Source organism: Clarias gariepinus, chromosome 19 (genome assembly GCF_024256425.1).
Source record: "Clarias gariepinus isolate MV-2021 ecotype Netherlands chromosome 19, CGAR_prim_01v2, whole genome shotgun sequence".
In the NCBI taxonomy this organism is placed as follows: domain Eukaryota; kingdom Metazoa; phylum Chordata; class Actinopteri; order Siluriformes; family Clariidae; genus Clarias; species Clarias gariepinus.
Window position 1 is genome coordinate 7,209,999 of NC_071118.1, and position 22,027 is coordinate 7,232,025.

The following is a 22,027-nucleotide window of genomic DNA, read 5'->3' on the forward strand; positions in this document are numbered from 1 at the left end:
CCAGATATGGATGCTGAGGACAATGAGGTAGTAATTATGCCTAGCTGTCCTTCCAAACACCATGCACAAATACAGTAGCATGTACTTAGACATGTCTTTGATGTCTACCATCCATGCACTGTACAGGATATCATAAAACATCTGGAGCAGAATGACTCGGCAGCAATTATCATTTTTTGGATGCATAATAGGCTTGGGTTAACTTTATCTCCTGATCATATATCAAGGCATTTGCTACTGCCAGGAGAGCAGGCCTGCCTTTCAATCAAGGAGACTCAAGATGAGTGTGTGAGTACAGTAGGAGAGTGTTGGATGTGTAATTAGTTGGCTTGCTAGTGCCAGGTGGGAGAGGAGTGTTTCTAAAAGCCCTGAAGTGTCCAACTGTGGAAGCGGAGATTTGCTCAGAGTGACACTTTTTTTTTCTTCAGAAATGCATTTCAGCGCTAAATAGAACATAGTCTTTCAAGTGTCAGGATGTTTGTTACAGTTACAGGATCTAAAGCTGATACGGTTTGTTGCAAAGTCCAGTTATTTTTATGATGTTTGCAAATGATTGTTCTGCCTCCTGCATTCCTGGGATCTGTGATTCTTTATTTGGCACGTCAGTACAACAGGCTCAGTCATGTTATGCAAAAGTTCTTGTGGCCTCACGTACGTGCATTTTCCCACTCATGATTCTTTCCTCTTTAATTTACATTTCCTCTTAACTTCACATTGTTTTTCATGCAGATTTGATAGGTGGGAAGGTCTAATTTACATGAATTTAGCATTTTTTCTGGTCTAACTCATGGAAATATCGACTCACTTGCCTGTTGTCTATTGTAGCTATCCTAAACAGTGGGAGGTTTTCGGAATTTCTCCTAGGACCATCCCTGGATTTATTTACTCGGGTTGTTTTCCGTGTTTAGTTCCCAAGCACACAATGGAAGGTGATCCGTTTATTTTTGTCCAAGTGATTTGCATCCACAGCTAATGACAGAAAATAGGACTTTTCCCACTTTGACGGTTATTGCAATACATACAGAGTAAATGTTTTATTTCATGATTGGTCGTCTCCACCTGACTCTTAGCTTGGGGTGATATCCTGATATTAAGTTTATCACTTTTGTTTGCACATTTGCACAGGCACTTTATGTCGTCTTTTTTGTATAAAAACGTAGATAGTTCCCTGTTAAATTAAAAGTCAATCTGTCTTGTCTCAGCTAGCCAGCTAAGTGGCTTTTTAGTTAACTAGTTAATTTTCAGTTTATTTATGTTGTAAATTTATGTTGCATGTAGTACCTTGTTCCTGGAGGAACATTGTTTCGTTTCACAGTGTACTAGCTGTACTGTATATGGTTAAAGTGAAAATAAAACCTACTTGACTTAACCAAAAACTCCCAAATTTCTCATCACTTGGCATGTACCGTAAACTGATGTAACTCAGCAACTCTTGAATATTGTAGGCAGGACTGGCAAGAAAAGCTTTCCACCTAACATCTGGAAGTGTTTTGTCTTTGACATGACTGAGAATGAAGGTATTAACATGTATAAACCATTGTTTAAAGGACATTAATGCCACTATCAAGTGAATTGAATAACATTGATTATCAATTATATACAAGTAAGCTGGTGACGGGATCATGGGCACCCAAGCCCCATCAACACCCTTCTGGTTTGATCCCACAGTAATACAAATACAGCACAAACTTCAGAAAAAATGTCAATGCTGGCCATGACAGAACAGTATCAGAACACCCAGTGCATCACAGCTTGCTGTGTATTGGGCTTAGCAGGAAAACTGGAGACAGGATCATGTCGTGCTACAGGAGTTGTTGACCTGGCCTCCAAACTTACCAGATCCCAATCCGATTTGCGTACCCATGGAATGCAATTGACAAACAAGCCTGATCCATGGAGGCATCACCCTGCAACCAACAGCACCCAAATAATCCACCAAGCCAGACACCACAGTACACACCCAAAGGCCCTGTGGAGTCATGACTCAAAGGGCCGGAGCTGCCCCTGTGTCGCAAGAAACCCTAATACATGGGTGGATTTAGTGATAACAGTTTTAATATTATGGCTGATCAATTTATGACTGTTGAGAGCGCAGGGTCAGCAACCCTGAAGCAGTAGGGCTCGAGCCCCTGACCTCAATAACCCACACCCTTAACCATATGAGCCACACTCTTCTTGAGTCTTTCTCTTGTCTACAAAATACCTAGTTCTGTGCTTAGTATAATTTCATGCCTTCAGACCAGTTGGCAGAGATAAACCAGATGTGAGGGTAACAGTCTGTTCTCTGTCTCTCTGTTGGCTGGTCAAGTATTACAAATAATCCCATCTATATTCCATAAAGTGACATGTTACAGATCTTTGCTCCAACATTCCCAGGGAATCTCCATCACAAGAATCTGCGGTCACGGACCTCCACTAGCACTTGGCTCAGAGCGGCTGGTATGTTTGTAAACCCCTGGGTGGCTGATTGCTGGGGAAGAGTGTGGCCAAATGATAAATTCACCAAGAAGCTGAGGTTTTGGTAGCAGGGCACAGTGAAGGGGCTCGCTGGTGATGTGTGTGGACAGACAGAAATGTGGCTGTTCTTCATCCAAATCATATTAGTCTAGTACTACAGTACTTCATGCTCGGTATGGTTTAAACAAAGGTGATTATTCAAAGTCTGATGATCCGGTTAGAAAAAAAATAAAGAAATGCTTTTTTTTTACCCTGACTTAATAAAATACAATTAGACCCCATGATTACACTATTTTGTGTAGTGACTAACAATGACCATGCTGAACATTTATAACACAAACAGCTCAAAAAAATCAGCAGATGTAGATTTAAACCGTTTTCCCAACAGGCTCACAAACCATGCCAAGTATCAGATTTGAAGATTTTGGCATCAGCCCATACGTGTACTCGGAAATAATAACACAAAACGAAGGCCCTGATGGGTTGTTTTTCACATTCTATTTGATGTTACCCAGAATGTAATGAATGTAGTTATTTGCAATTTGTAACACGGTTCAGAACATTGGGTGGCAGATTGATTCAGTCGTTGCTTAGCTCATATTTCACACTAGTGTCCCAAGAAAACCAGCGATCATACCTCAGTTTGTGGAAAGCTGCCACACACTGGGTATCCACCTAGTTGAAACCTATTCTTGTAAAATTAGTTGTTCAAAGAGGTCTTTATTAATCTGAGAGCAGCATCTGGGTAACTCGGACTGAAAGGCTGCTTACACCATTAAAGCTCACAAAACTGTTCTCTGTGCTTACGACCAAGTTTTCCATCAAAATGATTCTTTCTTTTCATTTCAGAGCTGGGGGCTTGATCTCTTCATCATCTCTCATGCACTTATGGCAAGCTTATAAGGGTTTATTAATCTTTAATACTGCTTTATTCTGGATGTGAGGCAGGAATGCACCATGGATGGGACAGCAGTGTGTTGCATGGCACCTCACACATACATTTACATTGTGGGGTTTCTTTAAAATCATTAATCATTAAGGATTGAATCAAGGACACTGAAGACGGCAACCATCGTGTTTACAGAACATTAGGGTGAAAATACTTTCAGAAACTAAAACCAGATACTGTGCTATCTGTGTGTCTAGACTACGTGTCCTAACAACAGCGGCAAAGCTTAAGTTACATTTAATCAGCCAGTTATAAACTTGATCGTATCGCATAACCACTAATCTTTTTTTTTTTGCTTCTTTGGTGCAGCATTGAAATGCATAAAAGTGTTATCCATTGCTGCAAATATATTTTCGGAAAAGCTCATCTATTGCTATTTACTTTGTTAGTAAAAAAAAAAAAGTAGTTAAATTATTTTTATTATTATTATTATTATTATTATTATAACATTAGCTATAATTTATAATTTATAGAATTGTATATATAGCATATATCTCAGTTGACACTAAGCTAAGGCTATGCATTCTATTTGTGTGATTGCAAGATGACAAAATGTGTTTTCTTGAGATACCAAAACCTTGTTTTCTTAAGATTGAATTGATTTCTCATGATAAAGAAAGTTGTTTTCCTGAGATCACATATGTCTCATATTTCAGCATGCAAAAATGCATTACTGAATAAACATATTATATATCCGATAAATGTACATACATAGATTTTTACTTTGTATTTTATACTATGATGTTTGATTATATTTTTCTCTTTACTTTTTTCTCTTTCTGGAATAATAAATCTATCTGTTTGTCTATGCATTCGTCCATCCGTGACGTTCCATCCGTGACGTTCCATCCGTGATAGGCAGGGGTAGCTCAGTGGTGAAGGTGTTAGATTACTGATTGGAAGGTCCCAGGTTCAAACCTCACTACTTGGTTGATGCTGTTGGGCCCTCGAGCAAGGCCCATAACAACTCAGATGAGATGAGATGTAAGTCGCTCTGGATAAGGGCATCTGCCAAATGCTGCAAACATACTGTGTACGTCCCAAAGTGTTTGGCAGTTAAACTGACCAGCCGTTTGAGATCACTACTGTGGTTTCTATAATAGCATATTTTCCACATCACCTTCTTAAGAGATGGTTACTAATTTGGAAATAGATATATGCATTTTATTGATATTGGAAGGGATAATGTGAAGAAAATATAATTAAACACCTCACACACACAAACACACATGCTCCCAAACCAACTTTTGTTATCATAAAAATACAAGCACATAAAAGAAATAGTGCATATACTTTTTGGATATCTATAGGTGCAATATGTTATTCATTAAATTATATTAAATAGTAATTAAATTGAATTAAATTGAATATAAGTTAGAATTATGTCATGATAAGGCATTGTTTCAGAATATGCACAGCATGTTTATGTAGTCTGTAAATAAAATATTTTGTTTTATATTTCTCTCAGGCTCAGATGGCTGAGGCTCTGGGTTGCTGATTGGAGGGTTGGGTGTTTGAGCCAGGTTGGCACTTTTGGGCCCTTGGGCAACCCATGCCTGTATATAATATGGCCATTAAGTTGCAAAGTCCCAATCTTGGAGAAAGTGGAAAGTGAAATGGGAAGAAAAGGGAAAAAACCCAAGAACAATAAAACCCAATCATATTAAAAGAAAAAGAAGAAAAGAAAAAAACCTCCCATCCCTAATAATAATAGCAATTTTGGGATGATTAAACTGAACTTAATTTCAGCACTAGACGTGATGTCTACAGTGCATTAGCAGTCACTTTTACTTTAAAACATTGATAACTTGCTTCTGCATGAGAAAATGTCATTTCCACTGATGAATTGTTAAATGATGCTTCCAGGTTGATGACAGAATATGTAACCAGGCCAATAATTCATCATGGAAAAATTCTAATTATATGGCCATGTTGTATATCATATTCCTCTCAATAACTTCAAAACCAGTTTGTTTAAACTCTTTCTTTGGCAGCTGGGAACATTAGCCATCTGTTTCGTGTTTAGGCTTGTCGGGATTGTCCAAAGAGGATGAAAAAGAAAAAGAAAAAGAAAAACCTGAAGGCTGATCAGGTTAATCACTGAGGGAAAAGGAAAGTGTTACCAATGATAGGAGCCAGATGAATGATTTGGCAAAGTGTCTCTAAAGACAGGAAGAATTGTCTCTTTGACTCCACAGCTCAGATGTGCGCAGCTGGAGCTACATAGCCTCCCTTGTACACACTTTCTGACCTCCCGGCGTCTGTTTCCACCGCAATCTGTCTGGATCTCCCACACACTCTCTTGCGGTCATTAAAATGTTGATAAATGAAACGTAAATCTCTTTCACATGCTAATGATTAATCTGGATTTCCTTAACTCTCCATTCAGTGTACCTGTCCTCTATCCCATTTATCCAAGGGAAAGAAACGAGCTTTGAACGAAATACGATTATGAAATTGGTGTACTCGTGAGCACTGTACTGGAGGTGAGGGTTGGATTACAAAACAGTATTTATTAGAAATAATAAAGCTACCATAGTCTCATTTTTCCTGGACACTGATGATACACTGGTGATCCACTGGAAAAAAAAAAACGCATCGCATGGACAAATCACACACAGCAGGGTTGCACATACATGCGCACAAGTTGAAATGATACGAAGGATTTATTTTTTTGATATATTTTTTTTTTCAATGTGAAGACGTGGATTAAATTTTTTATTTTACAATCTAAGACAACCTGGCATGTATTTCTCTTTTTTTTTTTCTAGCATATTCCAAGAATTGACATGGGGGAGAAAGATTCTCTCTTCTTTTTATTGCTGAATATTAAATGAAATACACTTTCACTGACTTGGAGGGAAATAAAAATCATCTGCTGCTTTTTTTTTTTTTTTTACCATGCACCCATTTAACCTTGACCACAAGGACATGCAGAGGAGAGGTGTTTAAACTTCTCAAGGGAGGAAAAAAAAATGCAAAAGGGAAGAAACGGTAGGAACGTAACTGTCGGAGTCTAGTGAGGATTTCTGGATAAGGAGGAGGAGGAGGAGGATGAGGAAGAGGAAAGGGATATCACATTTAAAACTAACTAGAGAAGCACTGTCTGGTTTTGCATTTCTCAAACATACAAACAAGAACAACACACCAGGGCAGGGAATAAACAAAAGACAAACTCTGGTCATCGAAGTGCAGGAAAAAAAAAATTATATTATATTAATAATTTTATATATATATATTTATTATTTTAGTAGTATCTCTAGTTCTTTGTGCCACCACAACAGAGCAAGAGAAGCACTTTAGGATCCAGTTTTTACATCGTTTTTCCCCCTTTGCTTATCTAATCGCAACTTCTTTTTCGTCATTAACATTCCTCCCTTTTTTTTGTGTGTGTGTGTGTGTGTTTTTTGGATTTCCTGAATTGTCTATGCCAATAATGTGTTGACATCGGAATCTTCGTATTAACTTTCCAGAGACATCAAGGCCAATTTTGAATAATTTGAGTACGTGTTCAGGAACTTCGACAAGATGATCGAAGTTATGGAAGCCCTGAACTAGAACGGTCTGGTTTGGTCTTGTTTGGACTCAAAGGTGGTTGTCATGTGTCATGGTTTGGTGTTCTGATCGATTAAAACTAAGGGGAGATCAACTCAAGCGCTCTAAAATCAAATCAGGTGTCACAGTTTTCACACAATGCACTATGGTTCGTTCAGAAAACAAACGGTAAAATATAAAGCTTGCATATTTTGGCATATTTTTATGGCCCCAAGGAAGTTTCACAGCTATTTGTCTTGTGTGTGTAGGTGTGTGTGTGTGTGTGTGTGTGTGAGATGATGAGATTCCCAGCATGTATGGGGATGGAAGAGGGAGCTTATACATTCATAAGCCTTGTGAGGGCTCTCCTTTTACTTCAGTCCTGTGATGGAGGGAGGAAGGAGGGGAAACGAGGGGTTGTCCTGAGACACTACGTGGCTGTTCACCTCTCACTCTTTCGTTCTTGAAAAAAAAAAGGTAAATAAATAAAATAAAAGACCTCGTGAGCGATATTCTCCTATTTTTCATGTTCCTCTTAATGGAAGAAACGTGTGATGTTCTGTTCTACCTTAAAGAAAAAAAAAATCATCAATAGACTCGTTAAACGTCTCTATATCAGCCTCACTAGAAGGACAGGATGGACAGAATGAGAGAGAGTGGAACAGGTCTGTTTGGGAAGAGAGGACAGGAGTGCGGAGGCTCTCTGATGACTAAGCCGTCGAACGAAAGCTCCACAACTGCTACAGATGAATGAGTTTCTGTCTCTCGGATCATAACAAGCCTGTGACCCTTGATTCAGTAGTGAGAAGTGAGAAGAAGAAGATGAAGAAGAAGAAACGAATGGACACTAGTCTGGAAAATTAGACATCTCCCTCCTGTTCACGCACTTTACACTGGTGTGGAGCACATCTACACACACACTCATCAGCTGGACATCTGAATGCACACCACATACATTCCTTTCATTTCATTGGGAAAAAAAAAAAGGAAAGAAAAAGAAAAGCCCCTATCCCAGTTGCATTTGCCATTAGGTTCCTGTTAGGAAAGCAACATAATTATTAAACATGTGAATTATATTCTTGTAAACATACACCTTAAGAGCGGTTTATATTGCATGAGTGTGAAAGGGGGAAGGAAATGTCACTGCTCAAATGGTGGGGTCAGCTCCCAAAAGAACACAAGGATAAGGAAAACAAAAAGGCCAAAATAGAGACAACGAAAGAGTGCGTATAAAAAATGAGGCGTCCTTATAAGAAAGGCTACAAAAACTCCACTGGCCCTCTGGCATCGGCATACAGCAAAAGGCACCACAATATTATTCTATTTCTTTAAGTTGTGAAAAAATTGGCACGTCTCTTTTATGCTGTAAATCAAAATGTACATATAAATAGAGTTTTCCCTATAAAAAAAGTCTTTGCTGTTAACTAGTAGACAACTTTTTTTGCTAAAATGAAAATAAATATTTCATTTGTTTAGAATATCTGTTAGTTATATAAAATAAAAAATATTTTTTATAGGTGCAGGTCTATAGATATACAGATTTTGCAGGTGGGTAGGTGGACTGTGTCTCTAGTGGGCAGCTCTGTCCGGTTTGGAGCGCGCGTGCTGCTGCTGCTGCTGCTGCGTGTGTCTGCTCTGTGTGTGGGAAGTCCGTGTGTGTGTGGGCAGCACAGGCCTGTAGATGGCTGAGGGCTCGGGTGTGTTTATGTTCTGCATGCTGAGGAAGGGCGTGCTCTCGCCCTCCTCGCCCTCTTCCGGCTCACTGTCCGACAAGCAGCTGCGTGAGCCCAAGTCCCGGGGCGGCCGGTAGCCCTGCGGTGCCACGTGCCCGTTCAGTCTGGACCTATGCCAGCGTCCATTGCTTCTCTTTGGTTGCTCCAGTGAGGGCGGGTACTCCTGCGTGCTCTCGTACTCGTCGTCGTCCTGGGCCAGCCGGTACGGACTGGAGGGCAAGCTGCCTGCGCTGTCCTGCAGGTAGGAGCGCGGCCGCTGCTGTTGTATCCGCTGCTTGTAGGGCTCGTGGCGCTGGGCCTCGTGCAGAGGCAGCTGGTAGCAGCGAAGCAGCGGCTGGTCCTCCTCGGGTGGGTAGGGGGAGCGGGCGGCTGGCGGCAGAGACATGGCATGGCTGGCGTTGGGAGACGTGATCTGGAAGGTAGGCACCTGTGGAGGCAGTGAGTAATGGAAGTCCACTGGAGACAAGCGTGCTGGCGTGGTCAGGGCTGACACGTACCTGAAGGAGGACGGAGCAAGAAGTGAGAAAAGATATTCCGAACACACGGTACATCCATATACTGTATATAAAACTTTAATAAATGTGCTGTTGATTAATTTAGCAAAAGGCATCAATTTACCTAATCAATAGATAGAGGCTGAATTCAGAACGCCCAGCATTCAGGCGAGATGGGTTTCGATAGACTATTTAAGGACGCACTATTTAACCAAAGCACAAACTCTGACAAGCTTACCCCCTTAAACTGAACACCGGTTTAATCCAGTGTGACTCAAATGTTATCCTGAAGAGAAAATAGTCAAAGTGCCGTAGCCAAAACACAAACATTATTAACAGATGAGCCTCTGGCTTTTAGTGTGTTGTGTGTGCTCGCGGTGTGCTATAAACTCTGCGACCTTCTGCAGTGTTTAAATCTGTGTGATGTTTGTTACGCTGCGGTGTAAACAGGTCCCCCTCGTCTTCGCCTTAACTCGAGGAAAATTACAGTGTGAACATTAAGATCCCGCATCTGAGAGCCTCGAGAGCAGATGCGCAAATGCTTCCATAAATAACGAGCGCCGTGGCTACGGGCCACCGCAGTGTGGTTTTACACTCTATCCACAGCACATGCGAGCTCTACGCGCTCTGCTCCCTTGTTAACGCCAAACCTGCCAATTTGCTCGACACCAAATAATTTCTTTCACATTCGGAGAACAGGAGCCGCTCCATTCTTCTTGAATGGAGTGATCACGTGATCGTCGTTATCTAATTTGGAAAGGGCGAAAGATGAGGTAAAGTCGGTGGTGCACTAGAGGTTTAAAAAAAGAAAAACATGAGATAATGTGTTGTTCAGCTTTTGTTGACTTAATGAACCCCTTACGGTATAAATCCTGCTGTTTTGGCTGCTGCATGACAGCGGGGGTGGCTAGCAGGCAAGAGATATCTGTAAATACAGCTGGCCGTGTGCTAGCTCCGCTCCCTGATGTGTATATGCTGCATCTGGGTTCAACTTGACCTGCACCACCTGACCCTAAATACCTCTCAGCATACACTAATATCTTCACTGCGTGCTATACTGTGTGATTTACATCAGCAGTGTTTAATGCTAGAACTGCTAGTATCTCTAAGCGCGCTCAGAGGCATGGCAGTGCCGAGCGTCACCTGTCGCTGTGTGGTGAGTCGAGCGAGTCGAAGGAGTCGCCGTAGCGCAGCGGTGGCCGGCGGGAGTCCGGGAAGCTGCAGTGGCCGGCACGACGCGCTCGTGCCTCCATACACGCCGGACTGCTGCACTTACTGGTGCCCACAGAGGACGAGAGCACGCCTGAGGGACAGTCTGACAGCACGCTGTCTGTCCGCTCGAGACTCCATGTCTTCTCATCATGTCTGTTGCAAAATAGACCAGTCATACAGACAAAGATCCTTTTAGACATCACATACGTACAAGAATCCCAAAGCTTAAGACATATTAATATACTCACTATGATTACGGTACATCATGTACATCCTTAATAGATTCTCAAAGATTTTTATTTGATAGACAAATTGTACGAATGATAATAAACTGGGGGAAAACAAGGACAGGACAAGGCAGAAAAATAATCAACAACCAGAGGTTTGAAGTACAGCTTGAAGTTACTGAACAATCCAAAATAATTAGTTTTCTATAAAAGCATGTCTGAAATTGACTTATTCCTCCCAGACCTATATATATACATATATATATATATATATATATATATATATATATATAGAGAGAGAGAGAGAGAGAGAGAAACATAAAACCTACGTATTAACTGCAGGACCTTTGCCAGCCTCTCATTCGTTTCTTTTTTAAAGTTTAAGACAAAAAGCTCAGCTTGCAAAGAAACTGGAACTATCCTGTACAATCTCTCTAGTGGTGGAAAACAAACTCTGATACTGGAGACTACTTTCAGAGGAGAAGTAATGACGTATTCCTGTGTTTTCGAAGCACGTGCATTAATTTGGGGTCCAAGCTTCAAAACTCTTATGTTTGCTAGGATTATTATTATTGTTATTATTATTATTATTATTATTATTGAGACACAGATGGAGCCCATAGCTCAGGCAAGTAAAACAACTTTGATTAGCCTGATGGTGGCGCTATTACACTTTTTTACATTTTGGCTCATAACTTATAAACCAACTGACCAAGAAAGATTGTTTTTCGTTCTTAAGCAAAGTATGCCTTAACTACCCCTGGCCAGGCCCAGTCCAATTACACCTAATAAACTTCCCTGCCTTTCCTCATTTTTCTTTGTACTTTTCTACATTTTTAACAGCTCCTGGACAGTTGGTCTAATCTGCACAAAATTTGGTGTGGATAATCTTCAGACCCTCATGGCAAAAAATATCCAAAGACAGATGATAAGCCTTGGGGGGTGGGGTGGATAGGCAGCGCAAGGCACGGTGGCTCAGTGGTTAGCTCTGTTGGTTTGAACTTTCCTTGCTTGGGGTTTAGATCACTTTGTAGGCTGTGAGTGGTGTTTCCAAATTGAAAACAGCGTATGAATAGTTGTGAGCCCTATGATGGGTTGGCACCCAATCCTGGGTGTCCCCTGCCTTGTGCCATGAATTTCCTGGGAAAGGCCCGAGGTTCCCTTGACCATATCCAGGTTACATGAAGTCGACTGGCCAAACATTAGTCCTAGGTCAGCTGATGCCCAGCACATATTGTATGGCCCATATTCATTAAATGAGTCATAAATTGGCACAAATATTCAACAGGATATTTGAGATATACTGAGAGAGCAGACCCCAATTTTTATTTCATTTGCCTTCAAGGGGCCCTATAACAAAATAAATTCTTATACAGCCATGCCTGTTTGTCTGAGGAAGTTGAAATTTTGCATGCTTTATCTTAGCGCCACAGTTGGTTACAATGAGTTGGATTTAGCTTAAAATGTCCACAAGAGGAATAAAAAACGTTGATCATAAAACTTGGTCTAAACATGGCAAAGGAGTGCTAGAACTAGAGTAAAATTTTTTATTAATACACACATCTGCTGGATGGTTAGTTTGAACCACTTTTTCAAACTCATCCTGCATTGTAAATCCATTCTTCATGAAATGTGTTGTGTAACATTTATGAACGCACCTCATAAAAAAAAAAAAAGAAAAATAGGTTTTTAAACTTTTAGTTTGTGGTAGAAACCAGGATGAGTTTTATCGTGGTAACGAAGTTGGTGTCCTTAATGAAACAAGTCCCTAAATTTTTTTTTATGTAGACCACAAGAGGGTGCTAAGACTGAAACTTGTGACAAGCAATAATGTACTTTATGTATGTATTTACATACTTATGTATGTAAATACATACTTATGTATGTATTTTTTTCCAATGTGCACAAAACCTGAATGCTATTAGTAATATAGTCTTCTTATATCATATTATTAATGCTAATTTGATGTGTTAAATATGTTCGATTTACTCTTGCCACTTCTTCTTATTGTGCTTACCACAGAATTTATGAGCTTTATCTTCATTGTATAATAATCTATTTATATTTAGTATATATCTTTTGCAACATGCTTCACATTTCAAAAAAATCAATGCAGTAGAATTTGCAACAAAAAAAACAACAACAACAAAAAAAACAAAAACCGCTTAACATGTTTCATGGACTGAACTGAAAGTTGAACCAAACCATGAGGAAATTTATGCTAATTGTTCTTACATGTCTTTGGTGCTGGAGCCAAATAAACCCAGCTTGAGGCTAGAGTATAAACCTGTGATTTGAATTACAGCTGGCACTATTTTCAGAGCTGCAGTTATAGAAACCAAATCAACAATCAATTTCCAGCCAGTCATATCTTAGTGTGCAGTGATAACAGCATTGCGGTATAATGTCTTGTATGACAATAACAATAATGAATTAGCCAATTTACTATTTCACACAACAGAATTTGCATCGGAGTGGACAAAAAAATAGTTCCTATCATTAGCTGATTGTGCTAAGATATGCTAAGAGTAATTATTCCAGGAATTCAAAAATAGCGATGATTAATCGTCCAGCCCTAGGAAAGACCATGAAATAGTCACGCAACAAGCAGAAAATGCTGAACTCTGAATGTAAAGGAAGACCTCAGGCTATATTTCCCTCAGTAAGGGAGGAAGAAAGAATTTGGGGAACAGACCAAATGCTCAAACAGTTTAGATTTCGGTGAACAGAATGACTAGTCTGGACATTCTGAATAGATTACTGTACATGACACTGAGTAGATTATGTTATTACAACATGACTTGGAAAACAGATTAGTGAATGCTTAATGTGTCTTGTTTGATGTTGTAATTATTTGGCTCATGTTACTGCCATGATTTAACAAAACTATAATGGCAGTTTGGTACAGTAGCAGTTGTGTGAAGACACATTGCGATAATGATTAAAAATGATCCACACAAACCCTCATACGCTACCATAATGCTCGTACCTGTGTGTGGAGGAGTGGACCTGGGTGGAGGAATTGTGGGATCTGGAAGAATGATGGCTGCCGGCAAATGGCGTATCCGCGCCGCTTCTCATGACTCTCTCTGTGGCTGGGACGTTCTTTGAAATATACTATAAAAGACACACACTTTCAGACAACGCAAAAAAAAAAAAAAAAAAAATCATGACAGAGTGCGTTTAAAACAAAAGACCTACATCCACCATGGGGATTTCCTCAGGGCCAGGGCCTGGGTGATTGGGCCCGTTGGCCAGGCTGCGATTAGGGTGATCCAGACACATGTTCTGCCTCAGGTGATTGTGCATCTTCTTCCTCTGTTTCCTAGGGGGGAGGCTATAGTGAGGCAGCGTCACTTTTTCGGACACTGACCCAGAGTCACATTCACTACATCACACACTCCATAGCGCTTAAGCATGGCTACGGTCTATAAGGGTTTACGACAAAGTGATCGCAAAGTGCACATCTGTGTACTTACTTGGTTTTGCAGTAGGCCACCACGCACACGATGCCCACCACCAACAGAGCCACGCAGATGCCTGTGATTGTCAGGACTCTCTTCTGATAGAGCTCCTCTGCCTCTGTACCACGCCGGACACACCCACATACACACACAGATAACTGTCAGTGTCTCATCTGCAGCATGTTACATCAATCTCCTCATATCCTCCTAAACATTTTCCACTGCTTCTCTGTTTAAGAAATCATGCCTTAATGGGAAGGATATATGATATAGCAAAAAAGTTTTTTTTTGTTTGACTTGAACGACTCTCATATGTGTATGCATGGTTCAAGTCAAACTGGGACTAAGTGTTCCCTTAATCTTTTTGGAAAAAAACTATGAAAAAAGTCTAGAAAATCACATTGTAGGATCTTTAAAAAATATACAGGTATATATATATCCAATTTATACAGTACAATGAAAAAAAAAAAAAAAAAAAAAAAAATATATATATATATATATATATATATATATATATATTTAATTATATATATATATATAATAGCACGCTACACATTACATGATTTCTAGGTTTGCCAGTCGAAGTATTAGAAAAACAGCTTAATTTATGGATATATGGTTTCAGTTACGTGTTTTTTTTCGACTCTTTCATCTACTAAGCCTCACACACTGTTAAATCTATCTACAGTATGGCTCATGAGATGGCTTTTAGAGAAAAGTGGCAGTCTGCAGTGCATCTATGGATCTGACTGGGGGCGGAGCTTTTATTCCAAGACAAAAAAGGCCTAAAGAAATAGAAAGTAAAATCCAAATATCTGCTTATATAATATATTGTTAATTCTAAGTTACCTTAACAATTATTATAGCTCAATAATTATAGGTCTAAATGATGTCCATTTCAAATGATCTATAACAAAAATAAAGAAATAATTAACTGCTATATGATGTGAATTATGATTCGAGTTTAAAATTCACCAATGAACTTCTTCTAGAAAAAGATATTTATCTTAATATCGATAACAGATTATCCAGACCCACAGTATTGTATAAAAATCATGATTTACCCCTCATTTCTTTATAACAAGTTTAATTAGATTACATTAAAAAGACAGGAACAAATGTGCCTAAATATACAATTTTAAAAATATAAAAATTTTGTTCATGAAACAACCTCAGTAGCAATCTCATTTCCCCTCTCGTCTGTTCCAACCATACCAGTATACTAATGACCGACCTGAACAGCTGTCATCATCTGCATCTGTGTCTCACTGGTTAATGCCTTACATTAGATGGTTTTATGCTTGAATGATTTTTTTATTTTAGAAACTGCTCAGGTACAAGTACTGGAATGAAAAGGAGACCAAAAAATAAGGGGCCAATTACAGTAAGTCTATCATCAAAAAAGATGAGTAAGTAAGGCTCTTTAGAAGCAAATATAAAGAAATGAATGGTGGTTCAAGACCTGCACAGTTCTTTAGCAATACACAGCTTTTGCTTTTACAGTTTTACAGTATGTGTAGATATAATGCACACAGACTATGACTCAGGTAATGCAATGGAGTCAGGATCCGCACACCCATTAGCCACATGAAGATAAAAGTTAATTACAGCTATGGGACATGCCTGAGCCTTCCTCTCGTCTATCTAATGGGCCAGCTCAGCAGTGGAAAATGCTTGGGTGAGCCATACACGCATCATTGCCATGGATGTGAGGATGAATAACACTGCGCTAAAAGGGAATCCCCGCAGGCCCTGATAAACCTGCCTCCCTGATTCCATAGGTGTTTGCGTCCACTGGAGGGCATTGCATTTCAGATTAATTCATCGCACAGCCTGATTTATGCTGGTGGAGGACCAATGGAGATCCAACCAGCACAAATAGAGATGACTATGCCATCCAGGCTGTGCTATCTAAAATTATATAATGGAACATATGCGATCAGAGGTGCAGGTTAATTACAGGTTTTACTACGGCAGCAAATCAATGTCAAATGAAATTCAAATTCAGGAAAACAAAATGATCTTTTCTTAAAACATGCCAAATGATTATATCAGAAAAAGAAAAAAAAAAAAGATAGGGATAAGAGAAAAACAAACCGCCTGTTGTGTTTCCCTTGGAATTGTTCCTTTGAAAAGCCACATGGGTTTTATCTAAAGAAGATTTCCACAGCTAAGGACAACTTGTAACGATTATTAATGATATGATCCAGCTGTGATGTGCTTCACACTACAGAATAGAACTTTTAAAGACAAATAAGCTCATAGTCATTTGGTCAAATATGGTTTAAGGACTCATTTTATATTGTGAAAACTTGAACCCAATCTGGCAACCTTGCCTGCAGAGTGAAAATAGCAAACAGAACCTGTAAGGGTAATCATTTATTTTCTCTCTGACAGAGAGATGAGGAGTGTATACGCTCTTTTTCTTTTCCTCTGAAACTGATTCACCACTCGAGCAGTAGTTTATATACATCATTGAACAGGTCATTTCCAAGAGAAACAAGTGGCTTTAGTAAAGGAAAGCAGGCAAGTCTATAAAAGAACATATAAACAAGAATGTAACCAGCGCACAAATGGAGTCTGGCATGCTATTTACAACAGAGAGAGTACATTTAAATGCTTAAAAACAAAACCACAGGGACAGCTAAACAAAAACAGAGACGGTGTCCAATTTTCGAATAAAGAACGAGATGAGGTATGAATCTCAGAGAGTGGTGAAAAAAGGCACAAAGACAAGAAAATATAAGGGTAGAGTGCAGAGAAGTTAGAGAAGTGAGAAAACCAGAGATAATGAAAGAGGGCAAAGCACACAGATTGCCGTAAAATCCAACAATGATGCCCAAAGAAAGGAGAACGGGCTATTATCTGCAGCACTCGTCCACAATTTTAATGAAGAATCAGTAGGAGAGCGGGAAAAATTTTCCATTACTCCAACTGCTCGTTCTCGTGTGTCCCCTGCCATGACCCGGCGTCCAGATCCACATCAAAACATTAGAGCATGAAGGCATAATTCAGCCGGCAGGATTTCATCTGGTGTTTGGTAAACATGACGGTCGTTTAAAAAGGATGACGTCTGATAGCATAATCACATGTGGACTGGCGAGGCTTTTGATGAGTGTACGCGGGATGACTTATAGGTGACACAGCTCGGGTTTGAACTAGCCAGGTGGATTGTAATTACGCTCTTAGCGCTGATGCACAAACAAATTCACTTGAAGATATCCTCTTGTTTACCAAGAGGTAAATAACAGACTGTCGAGGTTTACGCAAATCCCTGTGTCATACCGCCCTCGGAGCAGGGTGGTTATAAGGTCGCAGGTGGTCAACTTAAAACTTACGCACTTTTCTCCAAAGAGAGGAGAAACAAACTTGGGGTACTACCTCCAAAGATTTTCCACGATTCCCTTAAAGTGACTGAAATTTTCTGCGAAATGAACGGAAGTATATTTTATTACGTTTATTCGTGCGTCACTTTATGTGACTTTTTAGAAGTCTAAGTGCAGACTGTTAGTATAAACACGATTTCTTATTTAAAGTTATTTGTAAACCTTGTCCATTGGCAGATTGTTACGTCTTTACCAAGGTAGACACCAAAGACGCTGCACTGACAATAGGTTACAATGTTGGACCGAACAAGTAGGACATGTTATGAACAGTGTTTTTAGGTGTAGGAAGCTCACTATTCAGGCATCTGGTTGAGACTAGATGTATGTCCAGGTCAGAGGTGTCGTGGTTTAAATCTGGTTTCTAGGTGGTCTGTATTGTAGACTAAATTTGTTTGACATTTTTGCAATAAAAAGCAATAACTGCTTAAACAGGATTGAAAAAAAATTGTTCAATCATGTAGACATCTCTAGTTGAGACCAATTTTTGGATCTGGGTGATGTAGCTGAGTTTGAGGAACTGTCAAAGCCAGAATTCCAGGCAATGCTGACTTTCTACCTGTAAATTTTTTCCAATGTTTGCCACATTTTTAAATAAAATGCAGATAACAGTAATGTGATACACCCTTAACGGAAAATACCAAAAACTGTAGCGGAAACACAAATACCCCTATGATAAAAAGCTTTTAAAACTCGAGACCTTAAACGTTTTTTAAATAAATAATATGTTTTTTAGTATCTTCAGTGTGTTGAGAGTGATCCTGCATGCATGAACGCAATTGTCCTCGGTTTCAACTAGAGCTGATGGGACCCATCAGAGTCCTCTTAAAATAGAAACTACACGCTTTTCCCCAACAGGACGAGGGCTGCAGATACCGGTTCTCATGCTGACACCAGGAAAAAGGGGTTATATTACTACACAGCGAGTGCTGACAGACAGATCGATCTGTTAATCGACACGTTCAATGGCTTTCGAGTCCATCAGAAAGAAAGCGATGGAGGTCTGGTGAACACAGCTGGATCTACACAGATCTACTTAGGAAGAGAATCAGGGGGAAAAAAAGAAAAGTTGGTCCATACCCATAAATTCAATCCCAAGAGACTCTGCCATGACAGGAAGGCGACAGGTGGAGGGGGAAAAACACAACAGAACAAAGTTTAAGAGACGGATATTCCAACACATGTGCGTTGCGTGAGTGGCGTGAGAAGGGCGAGCCAGGCAGTGGGAGAGGAACAATGTTGTAGCCGACTGCGCTTATAAGTACCAGAGTATTATGTCAACAGCAAGCTGTTAGAGCGTGCCGGAGCATGCAGGCATGCCATACGCTTCCCTATAGGCTAGAAAACACTTCTAGATTAACAGGTGGGAAATAGAGGGAATTGTCATGATCACCTTATAGTCATATAATCATACCAAAGTTTGGCAAATTATCCATTCTGGTGGATTAGATGTTTTTTTAAGTGCAGTCTGGTTAGTTTTTTAATTTTATAAGGTTTATTATACGTTATAAAGGAGGAATTGTTCGATTTATTTGTTATTTTATGTATGATTAAGGGTTAACGAGCATGTATTTGTATACAAGAAGAACTCAGGAATGCATATTCATTAACAGATTTTTGTGTAAACTTAACAATCTTACCTTCTCGTGCACAATTACAGATATTTCATACATTTAATTTGCAGACATAAACAATTTGGCTGATTTTGGTCTAAAGTTAAGTGTTAATTGTTAATTGCTGTGGATATATATCAATTATTCATTAATGAGAACATGCTGTTAAAGTTGTACATACCTAACTGCATAATCGCCTTTTATTTCGGGTTTTTGTGCCTCATCCAAACAACCGAAGTATGATTTATGTTATGTTTACCACAATCAGAGGAGCACAATAACCCTCTGTTAAGATCAGGATAGATTACAATCTTGTATACAGCCACCCTATACAGTTCATCTCAGTTTAGGTGTAAGAATGTGAATTGCACAATCTTATCCCACATGGACTTCTTGGATGAGTCTGTACTCTGTTTGCAAATTCCATAACATGCCTGGCATTGCAATTTATTAAAAATTTGTAGGCTGATATTATGACCAAAAAAAAAAAAAAAGCTGAAACTTGGTTACTGGATCACATTAGAGGCTTCTTCAGAATTCCTTTAATGGCCCAAAAATAGCTTGAAGCAAGGTCAGGACTGTACAGGGGACGTGGCAATAACTCCAAGCCGAGTTCCTGTAATGTGCAAGTGGTGTTGGTGGACGATTGTGTATGCAGTTCCCACAGACACATCGTCACAAGTTATCTGTCGATTTTCAAAGATCATGCGTTCCTCTGGCTGAATGTTCTCAGGGACATCTGCATTAGGATCATCATTCACATCCATATGGTCTTCTTTAAAATGTTTGCACTATTTTAATGTTTTAATGCTGCCAAGAGTCTCATCACCAGAATTGGACTTGAATGCCCCTTATATTATTTCCAATTTCAAATGTTAGCAGTTTCCAAATGTAAGAATATCTGTCAGCCAATAAGAAATGAGCATTTTCCTTAGACACAGTATAATCCGAATTAACTGTACATGAGTTTTCATTCAATTCTGTAAATCAGTATTGCAAGGTATTGCGCAGCATTGTTAATGAAAAATGAGCTCATATCCCAACATTGAATCCTTCCATAATGATGACATGCTTAGCTATTTTAGGATCTGGGAAACTGATTGGATGATGACAGATGTGTCAGAGCAACGTGCATCCATTTATGAAGTCCCAACCCAATCGGGGGCTGGGGAGGAGTTCATCTGTCCACTTTTTTGATGGATGAACTTAGGCTGTTCTAAATATACACCGCTGCTATGACAACAGCTGGACCAATGCATGGACCAATACCATTCAGACTACACGTTTCTGTCTGTTTGATTGAGCCAATTAAGCTTTCACAAGGCGTTATCCAAACTGTCTTGATTTTTCTACTCGGCACCATAACCATGTCACTTATGGTGATGCAGATCTTCCATAAGTGGTTGTTTGCGCTTGTGTTCCTCATATCAAATCATCTGCATGGTCACTGACAGATAATACAAGAGGAAGAACTTTCCATAATCATCTTATCCCTATCCAACATCTTATCCCTATTTTAGATGCAGGGCAATGCTATAGCAGTGAAGATGTATCTCACTGTTTCAACACAAGATCCTCCAGTCCAGACCTCCCAAACTGCGCACAAAAAGAAAGACCTGACTTTTGACAGAGCAAGAACTAACAAAAACTAACGTGCAAAGACTTGATAGGTGACCTGAACAAAGGTAACCATTCTGCTGTTATAAATCTCACGTCAAGACATAACATGACACCTTAATAGGCCCCACATCAAATTATACCATTTGCTGTGTGCCGCTTCGAGTGCCTTCTCTACGTCATTCCATAAATTATACCTCCTTTATTCTTTTATTTGAAAAAAAAAATTCGTTTTCCAACCCGGGTACAGTTCCGTAAGCTCCTCATCCTCGCAGGTTTGTTTGCATCCACCCTGACGTGATTTATCTGCTGTCCTCTTGCAAATAAACATGTGTTAACACCGGGGTCATGTTGAAAGGTAAACACTGCCAGCATAGCAACGCTGATGAGAGCATAAAGCCATGGTTCTGTGTGAACAGCGGCCTCATGTAAGAGCCAATAGCCTACGGCCATGAACTGTCAAAGCCAAGTTTTCCTTGTGCTCCACCTTCTTCTGGAACTAATTCAAGAGTTGATGGACATGTAAGGAAGGGATAGTGTTGTGTAGTGAAGTAAAAGCATGCTACCTCAGGGAAGAGATGCTATTAACCACCCCAGTAATTACGGGGATGGTCTAGGAACTGGAGGCGGAAGAGGTGTGGGGGGGGGGAGGGGCACGATGGAGTAAGAGGGTTTCTGTTAGAATTTTCCCTGGAGGGAGGCTTACATGAATAAAAGCTACCCCAGTGGTGTTTTCCATACAAATGAGGTCGCTTCATAAAGTGGAAAAGGTATGAAATCTTGGTTTATATTTCGCATTTAATTCCACAATACCTTCAAAGATCAGTCTGTCTGCTGATGACGATGGCATGCCTTCAGACCGCCAGTTCAAAAAGGCTTCTAGGAAAAGCTTCATGTATGAACCAGATGGACGTAACAATGCTGGCATGTTTGCTTAAACTAATCAGAGCGTTTTGGTCGAATATTCAAGTCTGAACAAGATGATGGTTGAACCGTAGGACATGATTATACTTGGGTTCCAGTCATGCACATCTGACGAGTATTCTTCTCCAACTCTGAGGATTATGACATTCTGTTTTGGGGTTTGCACAGTGGGTGGCTGTCTGCAAAAAAAATCTAGCGTTGTAGATTGTTAGAGAGTTCGTGTTAATTCTGTCACAAAATCTTTTTTTTCTTTTATACCTTAGGCAACCGATTCTTTTTAGAAATCTTTATTTACCTGCTTATTCAAAATCTTTAAAAAAATCTCAAATCTGATTGGTCAGATGGTATGAATCGAAATTGTATAATAGCAATGATATATATTTACGACAGAGGACGTTGTACTTACTTTACCAGTTAGCA

General features: G+C 39.7%; 1 protein-coding gene across 5 annotated transcripts in view; it reads right to left on the reverse strand.

Annotated features, from left to right (window-relative positions):
• Positions 1–4,635: 4,635 nt before the first annotated feature.
• The window catches only part of nrg2a (neuregulin 2a), a 98,967-nt gene continuing 81,575 nt past the window's right edge, over positions 4,636–22,027 (reverse strand). Inside the window, exons 6-11 of one of the 5 annotated variants that reach the window (XM_053479297.1) lie at positions 18,534–18,557; positions 14,086–14,188; positions 13,808–13,931; positions 13,596–13,723; positions 10,311–10,532; positions 4,636–9,170 (exon numbers count right to left, since the gene is read on the reverse strand). In XM_053479297.1, coding sequence (XP_053335272.1) covers positions 8,510–9,170; positions 10,311–10,532; positions 13,596–13,723; positions 13,808–13,931; positions 14,086–14,188; positions 18,534–18,557 — 1,262 coding nt within the window. In that variant the 3' untranslated portion in view covers positions 4,636–8,509. Of the gene's footprint in view, positions 9,171–10,310; positions 10,533–13,595; positions 13,724–13,807; positions 13,944–14,085; positions 14,189–18,533; positions 18,558–22,027 lie in introns of all 5 variants that reach the window. The other 4 variants (XM_053479295.1, XM_053479299.1, XM_053479298.1 and 1 more) reach the window with 4 other exon arrangements.